The 21,578-nt window shown below is 40.6% G+C and overlaps 1 protein-coding gene across 3 annotated transcripts in view; it reads left to right on the forward strand.

The window, feature by feature from the left end:
- Positions 1-12,545: 12,545 nt before the first annotated feature.
- asah2 (N-acylsphingosine amidohydrolase 2) overlaps positions 12,546-21,578 on the forward strand; it is a 41,235-nt gene continuing 32,202 nt past the window's right edge. The window contains exons 1-11 of one of the 3 annotated variants that reach the window (XM_060938900.1): positions 12,546-12,695; positions 14,530-14,631; positions 17,162-17,305; positions 17,391-17,567; positions 17,726-17,853; positions 19,399-19,476; positions 19,619-19,739; positions 19,886-20,011; positions 20,175-20,261; positions 20,333-20,437; positions 20,599-20,680. In XM_060938900.1, the coding sequence (XP_060794883.1) occupies positions 12,546-12,695; positions 14,530-14,631; positions 17,162-17,305; positions 17,391-17,567; positions 17,726-17,853; positions 19,399-19,476; positions 19,619-19,739; positions 19,886-20,011; positions 20,175-20,261; positions 20,333-20,437; positions 20,599-20,680 (1,300 nt within the window). Of the gene's footprint in view, positions 12,696-14,527; positions 14,632-17,161; positions 17,306-17,390; positions 17,568-17,725; positions 17,854-19,398; positions 19,477-19,618; positions 19,740-19,885; positions 20,012-20,174; positions 20,262-20,332; positions 20,438-20,598; positions 20,681-21,578 lie in introns of all 3 variants that reach the window. The other 2 variants (XM_060938899.1, XM_060938901.1) reach the window with 2 other exon arrangements.

Consider the following 21,578-nt stretch of genomic DNA (forward strand, 5'->3'; position numbering starts at 1 on the left):
AAACCAACCAATGTAAAAAAAAAACAAAGCAAGTAGCATACGTACATCAACACATACTGTACATGTGGAATTTTTCATAGCCATTGTTATAAAACAGAGCTACAGTGTCTTGCAAAAGTATTCATCCCCCTTGGTGTTTGTCCTGTTTTGTCGCGTTACAAGCAGGAAATAAATGGATTTTTGGGGGGTTAGCACCATCTGATTTACACAACATGCCTGCCACTTTAAAGGTGAAAATTGTTGTTTTATTGTGACACAAACAATAATTAAGATGAAAAAAAAACAACAACCCAGAAATCTGGAGTGTGCATACTATAAGTATTCACCCCCTTTCGTATGAAACCCCTATAAGAGCTGGTCCAACCAATTCACCTCATAAGTCACATAATTGATTAAGATCCACCTGTGTGCAATCAAAGTGTCACATGATGTTTGTATAAATTAACCTGTTCTGGAAGGACCCTGACTCTGCAACACTACTAAGCAAGCAACATGAAAACCAAGGAACACTCCAAACAGGTCAGAGACAAAGTTGTGGAGAAGTATAGATCAGGGTTGGGTTATAAAAAATATCCCAAAGTTTGAATATCCCAGGGAGCACCATTAAATCCATTATAGCAAAATGGAAAGAATATGGCACCACTACAAACCTGACAAGAGAAGGCCGCCCACCAAAACTCACAGACCGGGCAAGGAGGGCATTAATCAGAGATGCAACAAAGATACCAAAGATAACACTGAAGGATCTGCAAAGATCTACAGCGGAGATGGGAGTAACTGTCCATAGGGCCACTTTAAGCCATACACTCCACAGATCGGGGCTTTATGGAAGAGTGGCCAGAAAAAAGTCACTGCTAAAGAAAACACGTTTGGAATTTGCCCAACAGCATGTTGGACAAAGCTGGACAAGGACAGGAAAGCTGGTCAGGACTGAAGGAAAGATGGCTGGCACTAAATACAGGGCAATTCTGAAGGAAAACCTGTTTGAGTCAGCCAGAGGTTTGAGACTGGGATGAAGGTTCATGTTCCAGCAGGACAAATGACCCTAAACATACTGCTAAAGCTACATTTGAGTGGTTTAAAGGGAAAAATTTAAATGTCTTGGAATGGCCTAATCAAAGCCCAGATCTCAATCCAATTGAGAATCTGTGGTATAACTTGGCAAATTGCCTAGGAGAAGGTAACTCCAATTTCAAACCAGTCGGAAGAGGATTTGGGCCCCACTGAATTAAACTAAAGCCCGATGTGAACAATGAACTTTCAGCACCAAATTAATTAATGGAAAGTGATCCAGAGGAAGACAACGAAAAAGATGGGGTGACGACATCAAAGAACGGATGGGTAGGTCACTTGCGCATTGTACAGCCCTGGTGCGTGATCAAGGAACGTGTAAGGAGATGGTGCAGCAGTTCAGAGTCCCCGACCCTCAGACCTGAGGATGGGAAAATGGATGGATGGATGGTATAACTTGAAGATTGCTTTACACCAACACAACCCATCTAACTTGAAGGAGTTGGAGCAGTTTTGCCTTGACGAATGGGCAAAAATCCCAGTGGCTAGATGTACTAAGCTAATAGTGACATACCCCAAGAGACTTGCAGCTGTAATTGCAGCAAAAGCCGGCTCTACAAAGTATTGACTTTGGGGGTGAATACCTATGCACACTCCAGATTTATGTTTTTTTTTTCATCTTAATTATTGTTTGTGTCACAATAAAACATTTTGCACCTTTAAAGTGGTAGGCATGTTGTGTAAACCAAATGGAGCTACCCCCCTCCCCCCAATCCATTTTAATTCCAGCTCGTAATGCAACAAAACAGGACAAACATCAAGGGGGATGAAAACTTTTGCAAGACGTTGTATCCTGGATGGATGACCAAATAAGCTATTGTATGCATACTCCAAAGAGCAGATTTCAGTAGTGATTTTAGTCTATGCTATTCCATTTGTCCCAGAAATTAGTCCTGAGAGGAGCTGTGAACCTCTGAATGCTCACTTAATAAGTGAATAAAATCAGTGAATTAAGTGCTGTAGAAATGTGTCGAGTTACAGCCCATGAACCTTGCTCACTGTTGCTTAAACTGAATGACAGAAGACAGGAAGTGTTCAGCAGCTGTGGCTTTCCCATAACAGCTGTAATCCTGAGCAGAAATTGCTTTTTCCCCCTTTTCATTCTGCTTTTAACTATAAAGTCTGTTGAAAAACCAAAACTTAAGGTCTACTCAGATGTAGACAGAAGAGCATGGTTGCCTATGGTGTAAATGATAACTACAGTATGTCAATGACTTACTCATAACCAGTAAGACCAGTTCAATATAGACCAAACTTCAAAATTATTAGGACTGTTGCCAGTGACAGCTGGAGGTGATATCTCTCAACATTTCTGTCATGGTCCATGCCAGACATGCCCTTCCTCTCTCGATTTCTGCCTGTGTGTGTGTATGTGTCTTTGCAGGGACATGTGGGCTGGGTGTATGCTTCCAGAATACAGAACATCGGTCATTTCCTGCCAGCATTTACACCCCAGTGTCACTCCAGATCTCCACTAATTGGTTGTTCTAGCCGTCGTGGTAGCACGGATACCCGGCCTTTCTTTGTGATTCCAAAGCAATCACATATTGTTTTCTGATTTTTATTATTCTGTCAAATTTCTGATTGCTTCTTCTCCGATAGTTTTAGAGATATTGACCCCAAACTAATTTTAACTCATCCATCTTGTTTAATTGCCATTTTTAATCAGAAATTTTTCAATAGAGAATGAATGAAGACAGTTTTCTGTCCCTTGTAGCAACTTAGGCAAACTGCCAGAGTGCAACCCCTTCGGACAAGTTTGTTTTTTTCAACATGGCTGCCGGGATTTCTTCGTGCTCCTCAGTGCTAAGATCAGTGGAAAAGTACTTGCATCATGAGTAATGAGCTCTCCTGTGGATTAATTAAAGCCTATTTTCCAGATGATATTTTGTTTGCCGTTATTCAAGATGATAAGGTAGCGCGAAAACAGAAATGGCTCACTTGCTATCCAGGTAGCAAGCAGCTGCTAGCATGCCAGTGGCTACCATGCTAATAACATGCTAAAAAACTTTTGTGCTGGAATATTTTCAAACAATTTTCTGAGTTCACTATCAAAACACATATACAGGAATACACACTGAACTGTGGGAAGGACTCTGGTGATCCAGAACCTGACTGGGACCAAGGTGTTGCCTCATAGCTGTGTACGGGATAGACGTGCTAGGATATCGGCTAAAGTGCCTCGCTTACCACACTTCTGATATAAATATATTTTATCATTATTTGATATGTTTTGTCGACATATTATTTATATTACCCATAATAAAGAATATGTAGACAAAGTATATCAAATAATATGTTTTGTCGACATATCTTCTGGATTATTTATATTACTAGAGCGTCACAGTGGTGCAGTGGTTAGTGCTGTCGCCTCGCAGCAACAAGGGCCTTTTTGTGTAGAGTTCAAGTCAAGTTTATTTGTATAGCACTTTTAACAATAAACATTGCCACAAAGCAGCTTTACAGAATTTGAATGACTTAAAACATGAGATAATTTTATCCCTCATCTATCCCCAATGAGCAAGCCTGTGGCAATGGTGGCAAGGAAAAACTCCCTCAGATGACATGAGGAAGAAACCTTGAGAGGAACCAGACTCAAAAGGGAACCCATCCTCATCTGGGCAACAACAGACAACATGACGATTACATTAACAATTTTAACATGAAGTCAGTTTGGTTGATGTTATAAACTTTTCATTGATGGAAACTTGAGTGCAAAACTGTTCATGACAACTGCAGTCCTAAAGTTAGCAAGTCAACTGTAGTCCTCAGCCATAAAAGCATTACTGTAAGTATCCAGAGTGTCCTCCAAGTGTGACTTTCAACTGTCCACATGGGGCCGTCCTCAACAGGAGCGATGCGATGAGACGCCAACCAGACACAGGGCACCAGGATGGATCAGGCAGGTCCGAGGAGCAGAAGAGGTCAGGATCTCGATCCCAGGACCAACATGTAACTCAGAGGGACAGATTGGGGGGGGGGGGGGGGGGGGGGGAGAAAACACAGGTTGTTAGGTATGGCCAATGTCACCTGAATAAGTAGGAACAGTATACATAGTGCACTGAGTACAAGCAGGGACTCTGGCAAAACTAAATATGACAGCATAACTAAAAGGGGAGAGCCAGAAGATAACACAGGCATGATGGAGCCTCAGGACATAAAGCAGCCAGCCACTACACCATCAACAAACTCGAGTGAGCAAACAAGTGGGGGACTGACAGCATCCATACATCCCAGTTTACCAAAACACTCTACAGTATGTCTGAGGACCCTCCAGATCTACTCCTTTACCTCATAAACACCATTAACAAAAGGCTTGACTAAACAGATATGTTTTCAGCCTAGACTTAAATGCTGAGACTGTGTCTGATTCCCGAACACTACTTGGAAGGCTGTTCCATAACCATGAGGCTTTGTAAGAAAAGGCTCTGCCCCCTGATGTAGCCTTCACTATACGAGGTACCAGCAGATAGCCTGCACCTTTTGATCTAAGTAGGCATGGCAGGTCATAGAGGACCAGAAGTTTGCTCAGGTACTGTGGTGCGAGACCATTCAGTGCTTTAAAGGTCAATGGTACTTTATAATCAATATGAAATTTGATTGGGAGCCAATGCAGTGTGGATATGACAGGGGTGATGTGGTCATATTTTCTAGTTTTAGTAAGGACTCTTGCTGCTGCATTTTGAACTAACTGGAGTTTGTTTATGCACTTATTGGAACATCCAGACAGTAAGGCATTACAATAATCCAACCTGGAGGTAACAAAAGCATGAACTAGTTTTTCCGCGTCATGTAGTGACATTAAATTTCTTATCTTAATATTTCTGAGATGAAAGAAAGCTATCCGGGTAATGTTATCAATGTGAGTTTCGAATGAAAGACTGGGGTCAATAATCACTCCGAGGTCTTTTACTGCTGCACATGAAGAAACAGAAAGGCCATCCAGAGTTACTGTGTAATCAGAAAACTTACTTCTAGTTGCATGTGGTCCTAGTACAAGTACTTCAGTCCTGTCAGAGTTAAGCAGAAGGAAGTTAATAAGCATCCAGTGTCTAATGTCCTTCACACATTCCTCAATTCTATTAAGGTGGTGTCTCTCATCAGGTTTTGCAGAAACATACAACTGTGTGTCATCAGCATAACAGTGGAAACTAATACAATGTTTACGAATAATATCACCCAGAGGTAACATATATAAAGAAAAAAGCAGTGGACCCAAGACAGAACCTTGTGGAACACCAAACTTTACCTCAGTACTTTAACCGAGCTGTCTCTGTGCTATGATGAGGTCTAAATCCTGACTGATACATTTCATGGATGTTATTCCTATGTAAATATGAGCATAACTGCTGTGCCACAGCTTTTTCAAGGATCTTGGAGATAAAGGGGAGCTTTGATATTGGCCGATAATTGGACAGCTGACAGGGATTGAGGTCAGGTTTTTTAATCAGGGGTTTGATAACTGTTAGTTTAAAGGATTTGGGTACATAGCTAATCGTAAGAGAAGAATTTATTATTTTTACCGTAGAAGTGGTTCAATTAATTAAGGTATTATCTGTTTGAATATACGTGTAGGTAAGGGATCTAGTACACAAGTTGAGGCTTTTGATGCGGAGATTAATGAAAGTAATTCAGTTTCTCTAAGGGGAGTAAAACATTCTAATTGCTGATCTGCTACAGTTATATTGTTAACTACAGGGTCACTTACATTGTCTGACCTTAAATTAGTAGTTTGAATTTTTTGTCAGATATTCTCAATTTTGTCATTAAAAAAATTAATGAAGTCGTTGCTACTACATACTGCAGGTGTGCATGTGTCTATAGTGGACTTATTCCTGGTTAATTTTGCTACAGTATTAAATAGGAATCTTGGATTATTTTTATTATCTTCTATTAGGGAGGAGAGATACGTTGATCTCACAGCACTAAGAGCTTTTCTATACTTCAGGAAGCTCTCCTTCCAAGCTAATTTGAACGCTACCAATTTTGTTTGACGCCATTTACATTCCAATTTTCGAGTGGTCTGTTTTAAAGTGCGAGTGTCATCATTATACCAGGGTGCTAATTTTTTGTCTCTGACCATTTTCCTTTTAAGAGGAGCTACATTATTTAAAGTATGGCGGAACGTTGACTCTAAGCATTCAGTTGCCTGATCAAGTTCTGCAGGGGCTGACAGTGACCCAATCAAAGTTGATAACTCTAGGAGATTATTTATAAAGCTCTGTGCAGTAGTTGACGTGAATGTACGTTTAATACAGTAGCATGGTGAGGTGCATATATTATTATTCAGACATATTTTGAATGAGACGAGATAATGATCTGAAATAACTTCAGACTGTGGAAGTATGACTATATTTTCTACTGAATGTTAAACAGACATGGGGAGTTCTCCCCATGTTCTCCCCGTGTCTGTGTGGGTTTTCTCTGGGTGCTCTGGTTTCCCCCACAGTTCAAAGGCATGCAGATTAGGTAAAATTCCCAGTCACTGGGGTTGCACAAGCCAGTGCATACTTAGTGCCGGTCCAAAGCCCAGATAGACTGGGGAGGGTTGTGTCAGGAAGGGCATCTGATGTAAAAACCTATGCCAGATCAAATATGCTGAACAGATCTACTGTGGCAACCCCTAATGGGAGCAGCCGAAAGAAGAAGCTTATTTATATTACTCATAATGTATTTTCATGAATATTGATTTGTTTTTTATTGTGTAGGAGACACATTTTGCTTTTGCAACCTTCTTGAAGAAAACAGTGGAACGGGGAGGTTTATTCTCTGTTTAAATGTTTATGACATTTTTGATATCAAACAATTGTGTGAATTTTCTGAAACGAAGCATGTAATTCCATATTTTAAATAAACCATATTTTCCCCATTTCTGAGCGTCTCTTTTGCTGGCTGTTTAAAAGAGGCTTTACACTCATTAATTGCCCTTACGTCTTTTAAACTCTCAAAAATCAAACAATTCTTGTGCAATCTATACATTGGCATCATATTGATCAGACATCAACCCCAAACCTAAACCATATAATTAGTTAAGCGACTTGGTGAGTATTATCTGAATTTTTAAGCTTTGTTTTAATATAACACAGAGTATAAATGTGCCTTATTTTCTTCAAATTGATTTCACTCTTGTCATATTTACTGGGTCAAAAATAGACACATTTAAGGTTGAAAGTTTGTGAACCCTTTAGAATTTTCTATATTTCTGCATAAATATGACCTTAAACATCAGATTTTCACACAAGTTCTAAAAGTAGATAAAGAGAACGCAGTTAAACAAATAAGACAAAAATATTATACTTGGTCATTTATTTATTGAGGAAAATGAGCCAATATTACATATCTGTGAGTGGCAAAAGTATGTGAACCTTTGCTTTCAGTATCTGGTGTGACCCCCCCTTGTGCAGTAATAACTGCAACTAAATGTTTCCGATAACAGTCCTGCACACTGGCTTGGAGGAATTTTAGCCCATTCCGCCGTACGGAACAGCTTCAACTCTGGGATGTTGGTGGGTTTCCTCACATGAACTGCTTGCTTCAAGTCCTTCCACATTTCGATTGGATTAAGGTCAGGATTTTGACTTGGCCATTCCAAAACATTAACTTTATTCTTCTTTAACCATTCATTGGTAGAACAACTTGTGTGCTTAGGGTCATTGTCTTGCTGCATGACCCACCTTTTCTTGAAAGTCAGTTCATGGACAGATGTCCTGACATTTTCCTTTAGAATTTGCTGATATAATTCAGAATTCATTGTTCCATCAATGATGGCAAGCCATCCTGGCCCAGATGCAGCAAAACAGTCCCAAACCATGATACTACCACCACCGTGTTTCACAGATGGGATAAGGTTCTTATGCTGGAATGCAGTGTTTTCCTTTCTCCAAACATAACGCTTCTCATTTAAACCAGAAAGTTATATTTTGGTCTCATCCTTCCACAAAACATTTTTCCAATAGCCTTCTTGCTTGTCCATGTGATCTTTAGCAAACTGCAGATGAGCAGCAATGTTCTTTTAGGAGAGCAGTGGCTTTCTCCTTGCAACCCTGCCATGCATACCATTGTTGTTTAGTGTTCTCCTGATGGTGGACTCATGAACATTAACATTAGCCAATGTGAGAGAGGCATTCAGTTGCTTAGAAGTTACCCTGGGGTCCTTTGTGACCTTGCCGACTATTACATGCCTTGCTCTTGGAGTGATCTTTGTTGGTCGACCACTCCTGGGGAAGGTAACAATGGTCTTGAATTTCCTCCATTTGTACACAATCTGTCTGACTGTGGATTGGTGGAGTCCAAACTCTTTAGAGATGGTTTTGTAACCTTTTCCAGCCTGATGAGCATCAACAACGCTTTTTCTGAGGTCCTCAGAAATCTCCTTTGTTCGTGCCATGATACACTTCCACAAACATGTGTTGTGAAGATCAGACTTTGATAGATCCCTGTTCTTTAAATAAAACAGGGCGCCCACTGACACCTGATAGTCATCCCATTGATTGAATACACCTGACTCTAATTTCACCTTCAAATTAACTGCTAATCCTTGAGGTTCACATACTTTTGCCACTCACAGATATGTAATATTGGATAATTTTCCTCAATAAATAAATGACCAAGTGTAATATTTTGTCTCATTTGTTTAACTGGGTTCTCTTTATCTACTTTTAAGGCTTGTGTGAAAATCTGATGATGTTTTAGGTCATATTTATGCAGAAATATAGAAAATTCTAAAGGGTTCACAAACTTTCAAGCACCACTGTATTAAGCATCAAAACAGCCATGTGGTTGTCCCTCATCATGCCCTTTGGCATCACTAATGCCCCAGCAGTCTTCCAGGCCCTGGTTAAAGATGTCCTTTGGGACTAACCATTGCGCTTTTGTCTACCTGGACAATATCCTGAGCTTTTCCCATGACCCCCAGGAACACGTCCATCACATTTGCCAGACCCTTCAACACCTTATGGAGAACAAGCTGTTTGTAAAGTCTGAGAAGTGTGAGTTTCATGTTCCCTCAGTCACCTTCCTAGGTTACACCATAGAAGAGAGAGAAGTTATAAGTGAGAAGTTGGAAGTGAAAGTTGATCCTGACAAGATCAGAGCCATGACTAAATAGTCCACTCCCACCTCCTGCAAGTAACTGTAATGATTCTGGGGGTTTGAGAACTTCTACTGCAGGTTCATCAGGGACTATATTGGAGTGGCCTCCCCTTTTACCCAACTCTCTTTCCCTGCCAGGCCCTTCTGCTGGACTACCAAAGCAGATACTGCCTTCACCAAGTTCAAGCAGCACTTCACCTCTGTTCCCATCATGACACAGCCTAATCCTTCAAGGCAGTTCATTGTGGAGGTGGGGTGGTCCTCTCCTAGCAGTCTGAATCTGACCAAAAACTATTCTCCTGTGCCTTCTCCTGCCACTTGACTCCTACTGAACACAATTATGATGTTGACAACTGGGGGTTGCTAGACATGAAGTGAGCCTTGGAAGAATGGAGACGCTGTCTGGAAGGGAGAAACACCCGTTTGTTGATTGGACCGCCCACATGAATCTGGGGTACATCCAATCAGCCAAATGCATCAACTCTCCCCAAGCCTTTTGGGCACTGTTCTTCAGCCGATTCAAATGCACCCTCACTTACTAGCCCAGCTCAAAAAATGGCAAACCCAATGCCCTTTCCCATCAGCACTCTGTGAAATTCCTTCTCCAGCCTAGACACAGCCTAAACACATTGTCCCTTCCTCCTGTGTGATGGCTGTACTTACTTGGAAACTCCAAAAAAAAAAAACATCATGGAGGACCAATACACTCAAACTGGCCTGGGCAACAGTCTTTGACCATCTCTTCATTCCGGATTCTGCCCTTTCCCAAGTCTTCCAGTGGTCCAACATCCCATTTTTCCTGCCACCCTGGGTTTAACTGCACTCACTCCCTCCTTAAGCAGTACTTTGGGTGGCTCACTATGGACACGGACACCCATTCCTACATTGCTGCCTGCACAGTTTGCACCCACAGTATGTGGGCACCCACAGTGCCCACACCAGTCTCCAGCCAGCCTGTTGCACCCCTTGCCCGTCACTAGCTGCCCTTGATCACATCACTCTGGACTTTGTGACCAGGCTACCTCCTTCACATAATCACACCACTAACCTCACCACCACTTAGCATTTCTCCAAAGCAGCCCATTTCACAGTGCTCCCCAGCAGTCTCCTTGGCCTTCCCTCAGCCAAGGAGACTGCTGACCTGCTTACCCCACATGTTTTTTTTTGTCTTTATTGTATCCCTTCAGATATTACCTCAGCTCATCTCACAGGTGTAGAAGTCTTTTTGCCAGGCCCTAGGAGCATCCTCTAGCCTTTCCTTGGGCTCCCATCCTCATTCCAATGGACAGAAGGAATAGCTCAACCAAGAACTGGAGGCTGCCCTAGGCTGCATTGCTGCCAACAACCCAGCATGGACCTGGATAGAGTATGCCCACAATTCCCTCACCAGCTCTGCCACCTGCATGTCCCCTTTCGAGGCCTCCTTGGGGTACCAGCCCCTGGTTGATCTTGGGTTTGTGCAATGTTTTCTCAGAATACAAAACATGTTGAACAGAGAAGTTGCAAAAAAGAATAAAATTATAGTTTTGTTGTCTGTCCATTTGTGTAATTTGTACTTTGATTGGACACTGTGTTGTAATGAATGTGCATGTACAAATCTGTATGGACCACCTACCGGTATGATACTCACACTTGAACAATACCTGTGTAATAGACAGAAGGAGCTCATGTCAATGGGCACATATCAGCAGGGTTAAGCCCCACCTGTCTTTCAAATGTAAACGAAAAATCAATATAAGGTATCATTTTGGCATCAACATTGTCTTATCTGTGGTTACTAAATGTTTAACAGAGGATTATTTGTGATTTTTTTTAAACTGAGTAATAGCACCACGAGCAGCTGTACACAAAAACCCCACACAGACTGATATGAAGCAAGGCTGTGGGCTAACTGTAATGAGCCCAATGCTGTCGGTTCATGTAGCCAATCAGCGACAGTCATGTCATATGAGTACACAGCGTGATATGACCCTCTAGTTTTGTATTCCAATAGGCTAATATATTTTCACCCTTTTGGGTGATGTTTCCATAATACGTCACCAGTAGGCGTGTTATAGACTCAGTTGCAGGTGCAATAAACATGAGCAAAGTGGATTATTTACTCTATCACTATTTTTCTGCGAAAATTTGTTTGGAGGAGAAGCTGAAAGTTGTTAGACTGAGCATACATTGTCGAATCAAAGTAAAAATTACACAAAAGTACAGATGACAAAACCAGAAGTTTAGTGGGGGTTTTTGTTTGAAAAAAAGGGTTGCAACTTTTCTGTGTACTTTTAAACTTTTAAATAATATATTAGTTATATATATTTTTATATTATAAAATGAACATAACATCAAGATAAAATGTGATTTTTTTTTATGATAAAAAAAAGTACCACAAGCTACCACTTGTAATAGATGTTTAATGGACTATATATACTAATTTGTCTCACAAAACACTGGTATAATTTATCTTGTCTCAGTAATACAATGATGACTTTTTGCCCAAATTAGACAGGAAACTTTGCAGACTTGAAAAGTGTGGCACAGCACACCAAAAAAGCTTAATTGCCCACTTCCTGTCACAAGGTATGTACTTTGGGTTTTGAGCCTCCGCCATTAATACAGTCAAGCAGTGACAATATATTTGACACCAGAAAGCAACTGCCGACATGTATACATATTTATTCCTCTCCCTTGTTTATCTTTTTATCAATAATACCTACTAGTAGCTATAAAAATGAAAAGACTTTCTCTTCCTCAAAGCACACGGATTTCTTTAATGCTTTATTAAATATAATAAAAATGATCATGATGTTTTAGTTTTGTACTGTAGATGTATGAACTGCATCTCAAACTAGCTAATATTTTATAGTATCTTATAGATGCAGTCTCAGACAAGCAGAAGAAACATGGCAGTGTACACCCAAAAGGTATTGAATAATGGCTATAAAATAATGTTTCCAAGCTACCTTTGCCCCAGGAAAGCATAAGATCTTTGCTCTATCAGGGCAACGAGCCATTTGTATTTCAGATCAGAAATATTGATTTGGTTGAGGAGCCTGCTTACTCACTGTAAGTCATTTACAATCTTGCAACTTACAATTTTTTTTTAGTCTATACATATAGTATATTAAGTAATATTAGATACTCTCTGGATTTCTCTATATCCTTTTACAAATATCTATCCAATTTATTATTAAAGTATTATTATTATTATTATTATTATTATTATTATTATTATTATTATTATTATTATTATTATTAAGTATCTGAGCCATGAGTTGCTGTTTGCTACATAGAGTTATGTTCAGGTCGTGTTTGTTAGTTGTCATTAGTTATGTTTTTGTGTTTTGCAGTGTGTTTCCACCTGAGTAGGTACTGTCTTCATCCAGGGCAAAAGCATGGCTCGTAAATCTGGTTGCTGTTACCTCACCAATCTCGAGGTTCTGCTCATAGTTTTGTTTGTGTTGATGACTGGAATCACAGTGGGACTTATGACCATGTTAGCTCTTTACATTAACTCCCAAGAACATAGTAAGTCCTGTTCCTTGGCGTTATTTATATCTAATGATATTTACTGGATGTATAAATTATATATTGTAATTCCTTATTGAAGATAAAATGCAATACTTGAATGCTTTAAAGTGTATGTAATGCCTTGTTGTAATGCTTTAAAATTAATATACATCATTAGTAATGACCAAAATTAATTAATAAAGTGGGGGGAAAATAATATTAATTATTTGTTATTTTATTATCAAGCACAAAACTATTGATAAATTGTGGCTTCTGGAGCCCAGAAAAAGGCAGCCTTGTCCCAGGGCTAATCTCACATAACGTCAAGTGTGGAACCCTGATTATCTGGGTCATTTCCGTTCATCTGACTCTGTGCTTGTTTACTCACTGAAACTGGATATTGCTGTAGAAATCTTACAAAAAATAACAATGAGAAAACGCTGCATAGTGTTTGGATGTTCAAATCCATATACAACAGGACATTTCCAAGAAAAAAACACTAATTCATGAATTTCCAAGAAAAAACACTAATCTAAAGCGATAGTTTAATTTTTGCCATAGTAAGATCTATATATGTACATACATTATGGCTGGAAAACCACTACAGCTTGCGCCAATTACAGTGGCCCCATTGTACCGAATCTGCACGTCTTTGAACTGTGGGGGAAACCGGAGCACCCGGAGGAAACCCATGCAGCCACAGCGAGAACATGCAAACTCCACACAGAAAGGCCCCTGTCGGCCGCAAGGTTCAAACCCGGAACCTTCTTGCTGTGAGGTGCCAGTGATAACCCACTACACCACCGTGCTGCCCCAATATTGGGTGAGGTTTGTGCAAACGAAGTGGGCAGATTTTGTGCCACCTACTAATAATAAATCTGATTCATCAAGTGTTCATCACCACCAGAACGACCACATGGGGAATAACTGGAGCAAAAAGAAACCCAATTATTTAATAAATGACATTTGATCTGACATTTGGACAGTTCATCGATTCCCCTATTATCACACACAGTGCGCCAGAAGCAGGATTATGAGCAACATTTACACACTCATGACATCTGATCTTATCATATCTCATGCACTTTGACAGGAAGAAAAATGTGCACATGCAATCATCATCATTAATTATTAACTGAAATGTGTTAAATGCTGTCAGATTGCAATATTGCAAGACTTGATTTGTTTTTAGTTTTGTTCAGGAAAACATGATGAAAGGTAACCACCGTGTTCTGCACATCTCTTTCTCTATCTATCTATCTATCTATCTATCTATCTATCTATCTATCTATCTATCTATCTATCTATCTATCTATCTATCTATCTATCTATCTATCTATCTATCTATCTATCTTGCACATGCTACAGAGGAAGACTGTTGTGAACTGAGTGAACTGGCAGTTTCTCGTCTTGGGGGCTTGAAAAGATAACCATTTACTCCGGAATGTCCTTGATAATCATCTGCCCCTTCCTCTGACATATAAGAATCCCAATCATTATCAGAATTCTCTCCAAAACATGATTCCATATCGAGACTGGTCTAACCACTGCTGCACACATGAATGAAATTGATACCTGCATCTTTGTTACACATGTGACATCACGCACCCCTTCAGGATCTTCCAGATGACTCTCAGCACATTCCATGAAAATTGGCTGATCTTATTGATTATCCATCAACTTATGGCCTTTTGGACCAACTATGGTTTGAAAACACATGGTCAATCAACATAATGATTGTTGCTTTGTACAAGGAAAAAAGTGGCGAAAGTTTAGAGGCATCACATACACTTTAAAGAAAAGCTTGCATTTTTTAAAAGTATGTACGATTTACCTAATTAATATGATATTTGAATGTCTTACACAGAGGTTACAGAAAATCCCACTGCTTCTGTAAAAGTTGGAGAAAACCCCTATCTGATTGGACTGGGTCGAGCAGACTGCACTGGACCAGTTGCAGATGTGCCTCTGGTGAGAGAGGGTTATAGTTTAAATTTCCATGAACTATCCATTTCTTGACTAACTGTGGCATTTTCCTTTGGCATGAGCTTAGTCCAAGATTTTTTTGCTGCATTTTGTATTGAACTAGAACAAAGGTTAATACATTTAGAAGACTGAAATAGGGAACTACAGTCACAGTGTAAGGGCAATTTCACACTTTCCCTTTAGTTCAAGCAAAAAGGCAAGCCAGATCATATATATCAACAGGGTTGCTAATAATAATAATAATAATAATAATAATAATAATAATCTAGGGGTGGCATGGTGGTGTAGTGGTTAGCACTGTCGCATCACAGTAAGAAGGTCCGGGTTCGAGCCCCGTGGCCGGCAAGGGCCTTTCTGTGCAGAGTTTGCATGTTCTCCCCATGTCCACGTGGGTTTCCTCCGGGTGCTCCGGTTTCCCCCACAGTCCAAAGACATGCAGGTTAGGTTAACTGGTGACTCTAAATTGACCGTAGGTGTGAATGTGAGTGTGAATGGTTGTCTGTGTCTATGTGTCAACCCTGTGATGACCTGGCGACTTGTTCAGGGTGTACCCCGCCTTTCGCCCGTAGTCAGCTGGGATAGGCTCCAGCTTGCCTGCGACCCTGTAGAACAGGATAAAGCGGCTACAGATAATGAGATGAGATGAGATGAGATAACCCAGTGTATTTGTTCAACAGGCTGATGCTTTAAAAAACAACTTACGAATGAGACAGAATACAACTAAGCTGAGGGCGGCACGGTGGTGTAGTGGTTAGCGCTGTCGCCTCACAGCAAGAAGGTTCTGGGTTCGAGCCCCGTGGCCGGCGAGGGCCTTTCTGTGCGGAGTTTGCATGTTCTCCCCGTGTCCGCGTGGGTTTCCTCCGGGTGCTCTGGTTTCTCCCACAGTCCAAAGACATGCAGGTTAGGTTAACCGGTGACTCTTAATTGACTGTAGGTGTGAGTGTGAATGGTTGTCTGTGTCTATGTGTCAGCCCTGTGATGACCTGGCGACTTGTCCAGGGTGAACCCCGCCTTCCACCCGTAGTCAGCTGGGATAGGCTCCAGCTTACCTGTGACCCTGTAGAACAGGATAAAGCAGCTACAGATAATGAGATGAGATGAGACAACTAAGCTGACGGTTAAGGGTCTTGTTCAAGGACCCAACCATAGCAGATTTGTCTTTGCTGAGTTTGACCACACAACCTTCTAATCTGCAACTCAAAGCCTTAACCATTGAACCACTACAACGAGTTTCAGCATCAGCCAAATGAGCAAATATAGGGCTATGTGTTATTTTATACTTTGTAAGGTTTTACAGTATTCTTGGAATTCTTGCCTTCTAAATGCGTTTAAGACCATGAAACAGTCAAAGTCCCTCTCGCGCCAGGATCTGGCCTTCCCAGGCAGTCTTCTGTCCCAGTACTACCCAACTCCTTGAGGCGCATGGGTGTGGCGCCGATCTCCGTTTCGGTCGCCCTTGGCCTCTCGCCTACTATATTGCTAGGGTTACAATGGGGGGCTGGTCCTCTGGTAACCGCGAGAGTTTGACTTCCTTACTCACATCCGTATTGCAGTGTGCCTTGCCAGATGGTTGTACTAGGTACCATTTTTATGATGGTCTTTGGTATGACCCGAACACGAGTAGAACTCGCGATCTCCTGATTAAGAGGCGGACACGCTAACCACTAGGCCAACTCACGGTCACCATCAAACAGTAAATAGTAAATAATAAAAATACCGTAAATCATTGTATTCATAAAGAGAAACGAAAGTCCATCATTACTTTAAGACATCTAAAAGTCTAAAGTCCTTCCCGCGACATACAATCGGGTGCATTGGGCAGCGCCGAGCTCCGTTTCTATAGCCCTCGGCCTCTTGCCTACACAGCTAGGGTTACGGTGGGAGGCCAGTCCTCTGGTAACTGCAAGAGTTTGACATGAAGTGTCTTTTAATTAATAAAAATAAAGACAAACCATTGAATTAGAAGGTGTGCCCAATCTTTTGACTGGTACTGTATATTGTTTACTGTAATTTATTTATAGTTCTTTATTGGCAACCTCATAGAATTTACAGTCAGGTTTTTTTTTACAGTGTAGGCTCTTTTTTGAAATAAAGTCACCACTAAAAGCCATCAAATCTAGCGACAAATTTGGTAAGTTAGCAACACCACTTGCTCCTCAACCTGCGCTTAATTGGTTGTGAGGTTAGAAACAAGAGCACTTGACATCAGTTGCTGCTCTTCTGAAAATTTTTTTCCAACTTTGAAAAAGAAAAATGGCTGCATTTTGTCTGCCTTGTGGTCGCCTTCTATAAGAATACATATAAAACATGCAATGTTGGTTGAGTAAAAAAAAGAAAAGAAAAAAAAGGCAAGTCTGAAACACCCTAAGACACTATAATATATCAACTGTCTGAAATTACCCAAATATTGTGTGAACATGTACAGTGAAAGATGCATACACCACAAGTCTGTGGTGTTTTAATCAAAAAGGCTGTCCAAACTCATAGGACTATCCTTTTTTTTTTTTGGCAAAAGATGGGCTATGCTAACCCTGATCAGACTGCAGGAGGAATCCACACTCGCTTGTTCAGCAGGGCCTTCATTGTGGATGATGGCAGCAAGAGAGTGGTGTTTGTGAGTGCTGACATAGGCATGGTTTCACAAAGACTGAGACTGGAGGTAATTCAAAGATACAAAGAAAAATCTACAATATTTATTTATTTCTTTGGCTGCTTCATATCTCACACTGATGGGACTCTTCTAGGTGCTCAAGGCACTTGAGGCGAAATATGGGACTCTCTACAGGCAAGACAATGTAGTTCTGAGTGGCACACACACGCATTCTGGTCCAGCAGGCTATTTCCAGTACACCCTCTTTATGATCACCAGTAAAGGCTACATCAAACCATCTGTCCAAGCTCTTGTGAATGGAATTGTGAAGGTGTGTTACAGCTTCATCACATCAATTCTATCCTTGTCTGTTGTACAGACTGTTTAATCAAAACCATTAACAAGTACAATTGGCCTCATTGTCATCATGAATAGTAATATGTACTGATTGTCTAATGTTTATGCAATGTCCATGATCTGCTTCGACAGAGCATTGATGAGGCGCATAAAAGCATGAAGCCTGGGAGAATCTTTTTGAATAAAGGAGACATTGTGGACAGCAACTTCAACAGGAGTCCACACTCATACATGAACAACCCTGAGGAGGAAAGAAAAAGGTATTATGTGTAACATGTACAACCCTAATTCCCAAAAAGTTGGGATGCTGTGTAAACTGTAAATAAAAATGTGATAATTTGCAAATTATGGAAACCCTATATTTCATTGAAAATAGTACACAACATATCAAATGTTGAAATTGAGAAATTTTATTGTTTTTTTTTTTTTAAATATATGCTCATTTTGAATCTGATATCAGCAACACGTTTCAGAAAAAATGGGACAGGGCAACAAAAGACTGAAAAAGTTGTGTAATGCTAAAAAAAAATAATTTAATTAATTGGCAACAGGTCAATAACATGATTGGGTATAAAAAGAGCATCCCAGAGAGATGGAGTCTCTCAGAAGTAAAGATGGGGAGGGGTTCATCACTCTGTGAAAGACTGTGTGGGCAAACAGTGCAACGATTTAAGAATAATGTTCCTCAATGTAAAATTGCAAAGAATTTGGAGATCACATAATTTATGGTACATAATATCATTACCAGATTCAGAGAATCTGGAGAAATCTTTGTATGCAAGAGACAAGGCTGAAAACTGACACTGGATGCCATTGATCTTCAGGCCCTCAGGCAACACTGCATTAAAAACAGACACATGTCTGTAGTGGAAATGACTGGAACACTTCAGAAAACCATTGTCTGTGAAAACAGTTCATTACTGTATCCATAATGCAAGTTAAAACCAGATATAAACAATATCCAGAAACACTGCCACCTTCTCTGGGCCTGAGCTCTTTTATAATGGACTGAGATGAAGTGGAAAATTGTCCTGAGGTCTGACGAATCAAAAGTAGAAATTCTTGGACACCACAACTTCCAGCCTAAAGAGGAGAGGGGCCATCCGGCTTGTTATCAATGCACAGTTCAAAAGCCAGCATCTGTGATGGCTTTGCATTAGTTCACATGACATGGTAGACATCTACCCATGTATATCTGGGAAGACATCATTAATGCTGAATGATATATACACGTTTCAGAGCAATATGCTGCCATCTGGACAAAATCTTTTTCAGGGAAGGCCTTCTTTCTTTCAGCAAGACAATGCCAAACTGTTTTCTGCACATATTAAAACTGCATGGCTCCATAGTAAAAGAGCCCAGGTGCTAAACTGGCCTGCCTGCTGTCCAGATCTGTCTCCCATTTAAAACATTTGGCGCATTATGAAGTGCAAAATACGACAAAGGAGACCCCAAACTGTTGAGCAGCTGAAATTGTATATGAGGCAAGAATGGGACAACAATTCTCTTTCAAAACTATGGTAATTGGTCTCCTCAGTTCCCAAATATTTACAGACCATTGTTAAAAGTAGAGGTGATGCAACACAGTGGTAACCACTGTATCACACTACGTAAATAGTGTGATACAGTGGAGACAGTGTGATACAGCCCAATGTGAAACCCATCTGGTTTTATTCCTTACTTTTACTTTTATTACCTTACTTTTAGCTAATTGATTATTGTATGCATAAATACAAATGTCTGTTGAGATACAGTACGTATCAGGTGTAACGATGAGCGATAACTGTTTAAGATTTTATCGACAGGTACAAAACCAATACAGATGAGCAGATTATAAGCTTGAAGTTCACAGATCTGGATGGGGTTGGATTGGGAATATTCAGGTATGGCTTCAAATTACTATTTCTACACACTGACATTTGAAACACAAATTCACATTTTGTATTTATATGTTGTGATCTGAAATTACAATGCTTAAAGAAATGTATATTTAAATGTACACACTCTATTTGGGATTTCTGTCAGTTGGTTCGCCGTTCATCCAGTCAGTATGAATTACACCAATCATATGGTAAGCTCAGACAATCTTGGCTATGCCTCCTATCTGTTTGAACAAGAGAAGAACCATGGCTCCTTGCCTGGTGAGGTGAGATGTCTCATTTCCTTATAGACTCTATTAAGTTTGATTCTTAAGCCTACAGCTCACAACTGTGATGTGTATAATACTGTATATAACAACTATCAAACAAAAGGGGAAGCATTTCCAGAGTGCCTTGTATCATCACTCTTTAGGGCCCATTTGTCGCAGCGTTTCCCACCAGTAACAGTGGAGATGTGTCTCCCAACATTCGTGGACCATATTGTGTGAATACTGGGGAAAGCTGTGATTATCTCAACAGCTCCTGTCCCATTGGTGGGGTGAGTTACCTTTAAATGTACTCATGTAAGGAAATCATGATAACCTTTAGTGTTTTGCCATCCCTGTTTTGCACAGTTTAGTGTTTAGAATAAAATGAACTCTATATTGGTTGTCAATTCTTTCTTGCTTCAGTCTCAACTCTTTCCCTGATTATGTTTGCAGACTAAAATGTGTGTTGCTTTTGGACCGGGTAATGACATGTTTCAAAGCACCAAAATTATTGGAGAACGTATCTACAAAAAAGCAAAGGTATCCTGAATATTTCGAAAGTTTTTAATATTTTGTACACTTCCCCACTAACACAGTGTACTGATATGCAGGAACTTTACGACAGTGCTCAACAAGAGGTATATGGAAGTCTCCATACTGCTCATCAGTGGGTCAACATGACAGATGTAACTGTACCAATTAACTCCACCCACAGTGTGAGTAACCTCTGAATAACCAGATTTACCTTGGTTTTAACACTAGTTCTTGTAAAAAATAAAAGTGAGGACAGAAAATCACATAGACTAGATCAGCAAATTCATAATATAGGGTATAGTTTAGCATGAAATGTGAACTTATTGATTTGTACCACTACCAGGCCAAGACATGTAAGCCTGCACTTGGCCACAGCTTTGCTGCAGGAACAATAGATGGAGGAGGAGACCTTAACTTCACACAAGGTACATTAATTTCCATTTTATGATTCAGTTCATGTATGGGTTATGTTTAGTAGAGCTAGAATCCCTGAATCAAGATCAATCCACAAAACCCAGACCAGTGTAATCAAGCCCTACAGTAGATCCAGACCAAGACTTGTGCCCTGAAGGTATTGAGGTTTCTTCAATATTAAGAGCCAGAGCAGTGCCCATGAGGCTGAGACCCAGATGAATCCACAAAAGACTGAGAACCAGACCAATCCCTTCAGGACTGAGAACCTGATCAATGGCCTCAAGACTGAGATCCTGACCAGTACCCTCAAGACTGAAACTCAGACCCAGACCAACTCCTGGAAGGTTGAGATCCAGACCTGGACCAAGCCTCTCAGGATGGAGAGTATGAGACCCAGGCCCAGGCCAGTCCCCTTAAGACTGACACCAAGACCCAGACCAGCTCCATGAAGGTCAAGATCAGGACTCCAGACAAAGCCTTTCAAGATGGGGAATTTGAGCCCCAGACCCAGACCAGTCTCCTCAAGTTTGAGAATCAGTTGAGCCTTCTCAAGGTCAAGATCCAGAACTAGACCAAATCTCCCAAAACCAACAGTCTAATAACCAGATCCAGACCAACCCCCTGAAGACTAAGTCTCAGAGTTAGATAGTCCTGTCAACATGGAGAATCTGAGGCCCATACCCAGACCATCCCTCTCAAGGTTGAGATCCAGACCAATCCTGTCAAGACTGAGAACCTGAGACCCAAATCAGTCTGCTTAAGGTTGAGATGCAGACCGAGACTACTCCAGCCAAAGACCATATCTAAACCAAAACTATGCCAGGGCTATACAGTGTGGGTTTGTGTGCTTGAGGGTGAATTGAATTGATGGAGCATCGCTATTCCACTTCATAGTGATAGTCTATCATG

This window comes from Neoarius graeffei, chromosome 14 (genome assembly GCF_027579695.1).
Source record: "Neoarius graeffei isolate fNeoGra1 chromosome 14, fNeoGra1.pri, whole genome shotgun sequence".
NCBI classification, from domain to species: Eukaryota; Metazoa; Chordata; class Actinopteri; order Siluriformes; family Ariidae; genus Neoarius; species Neoarius graeffei.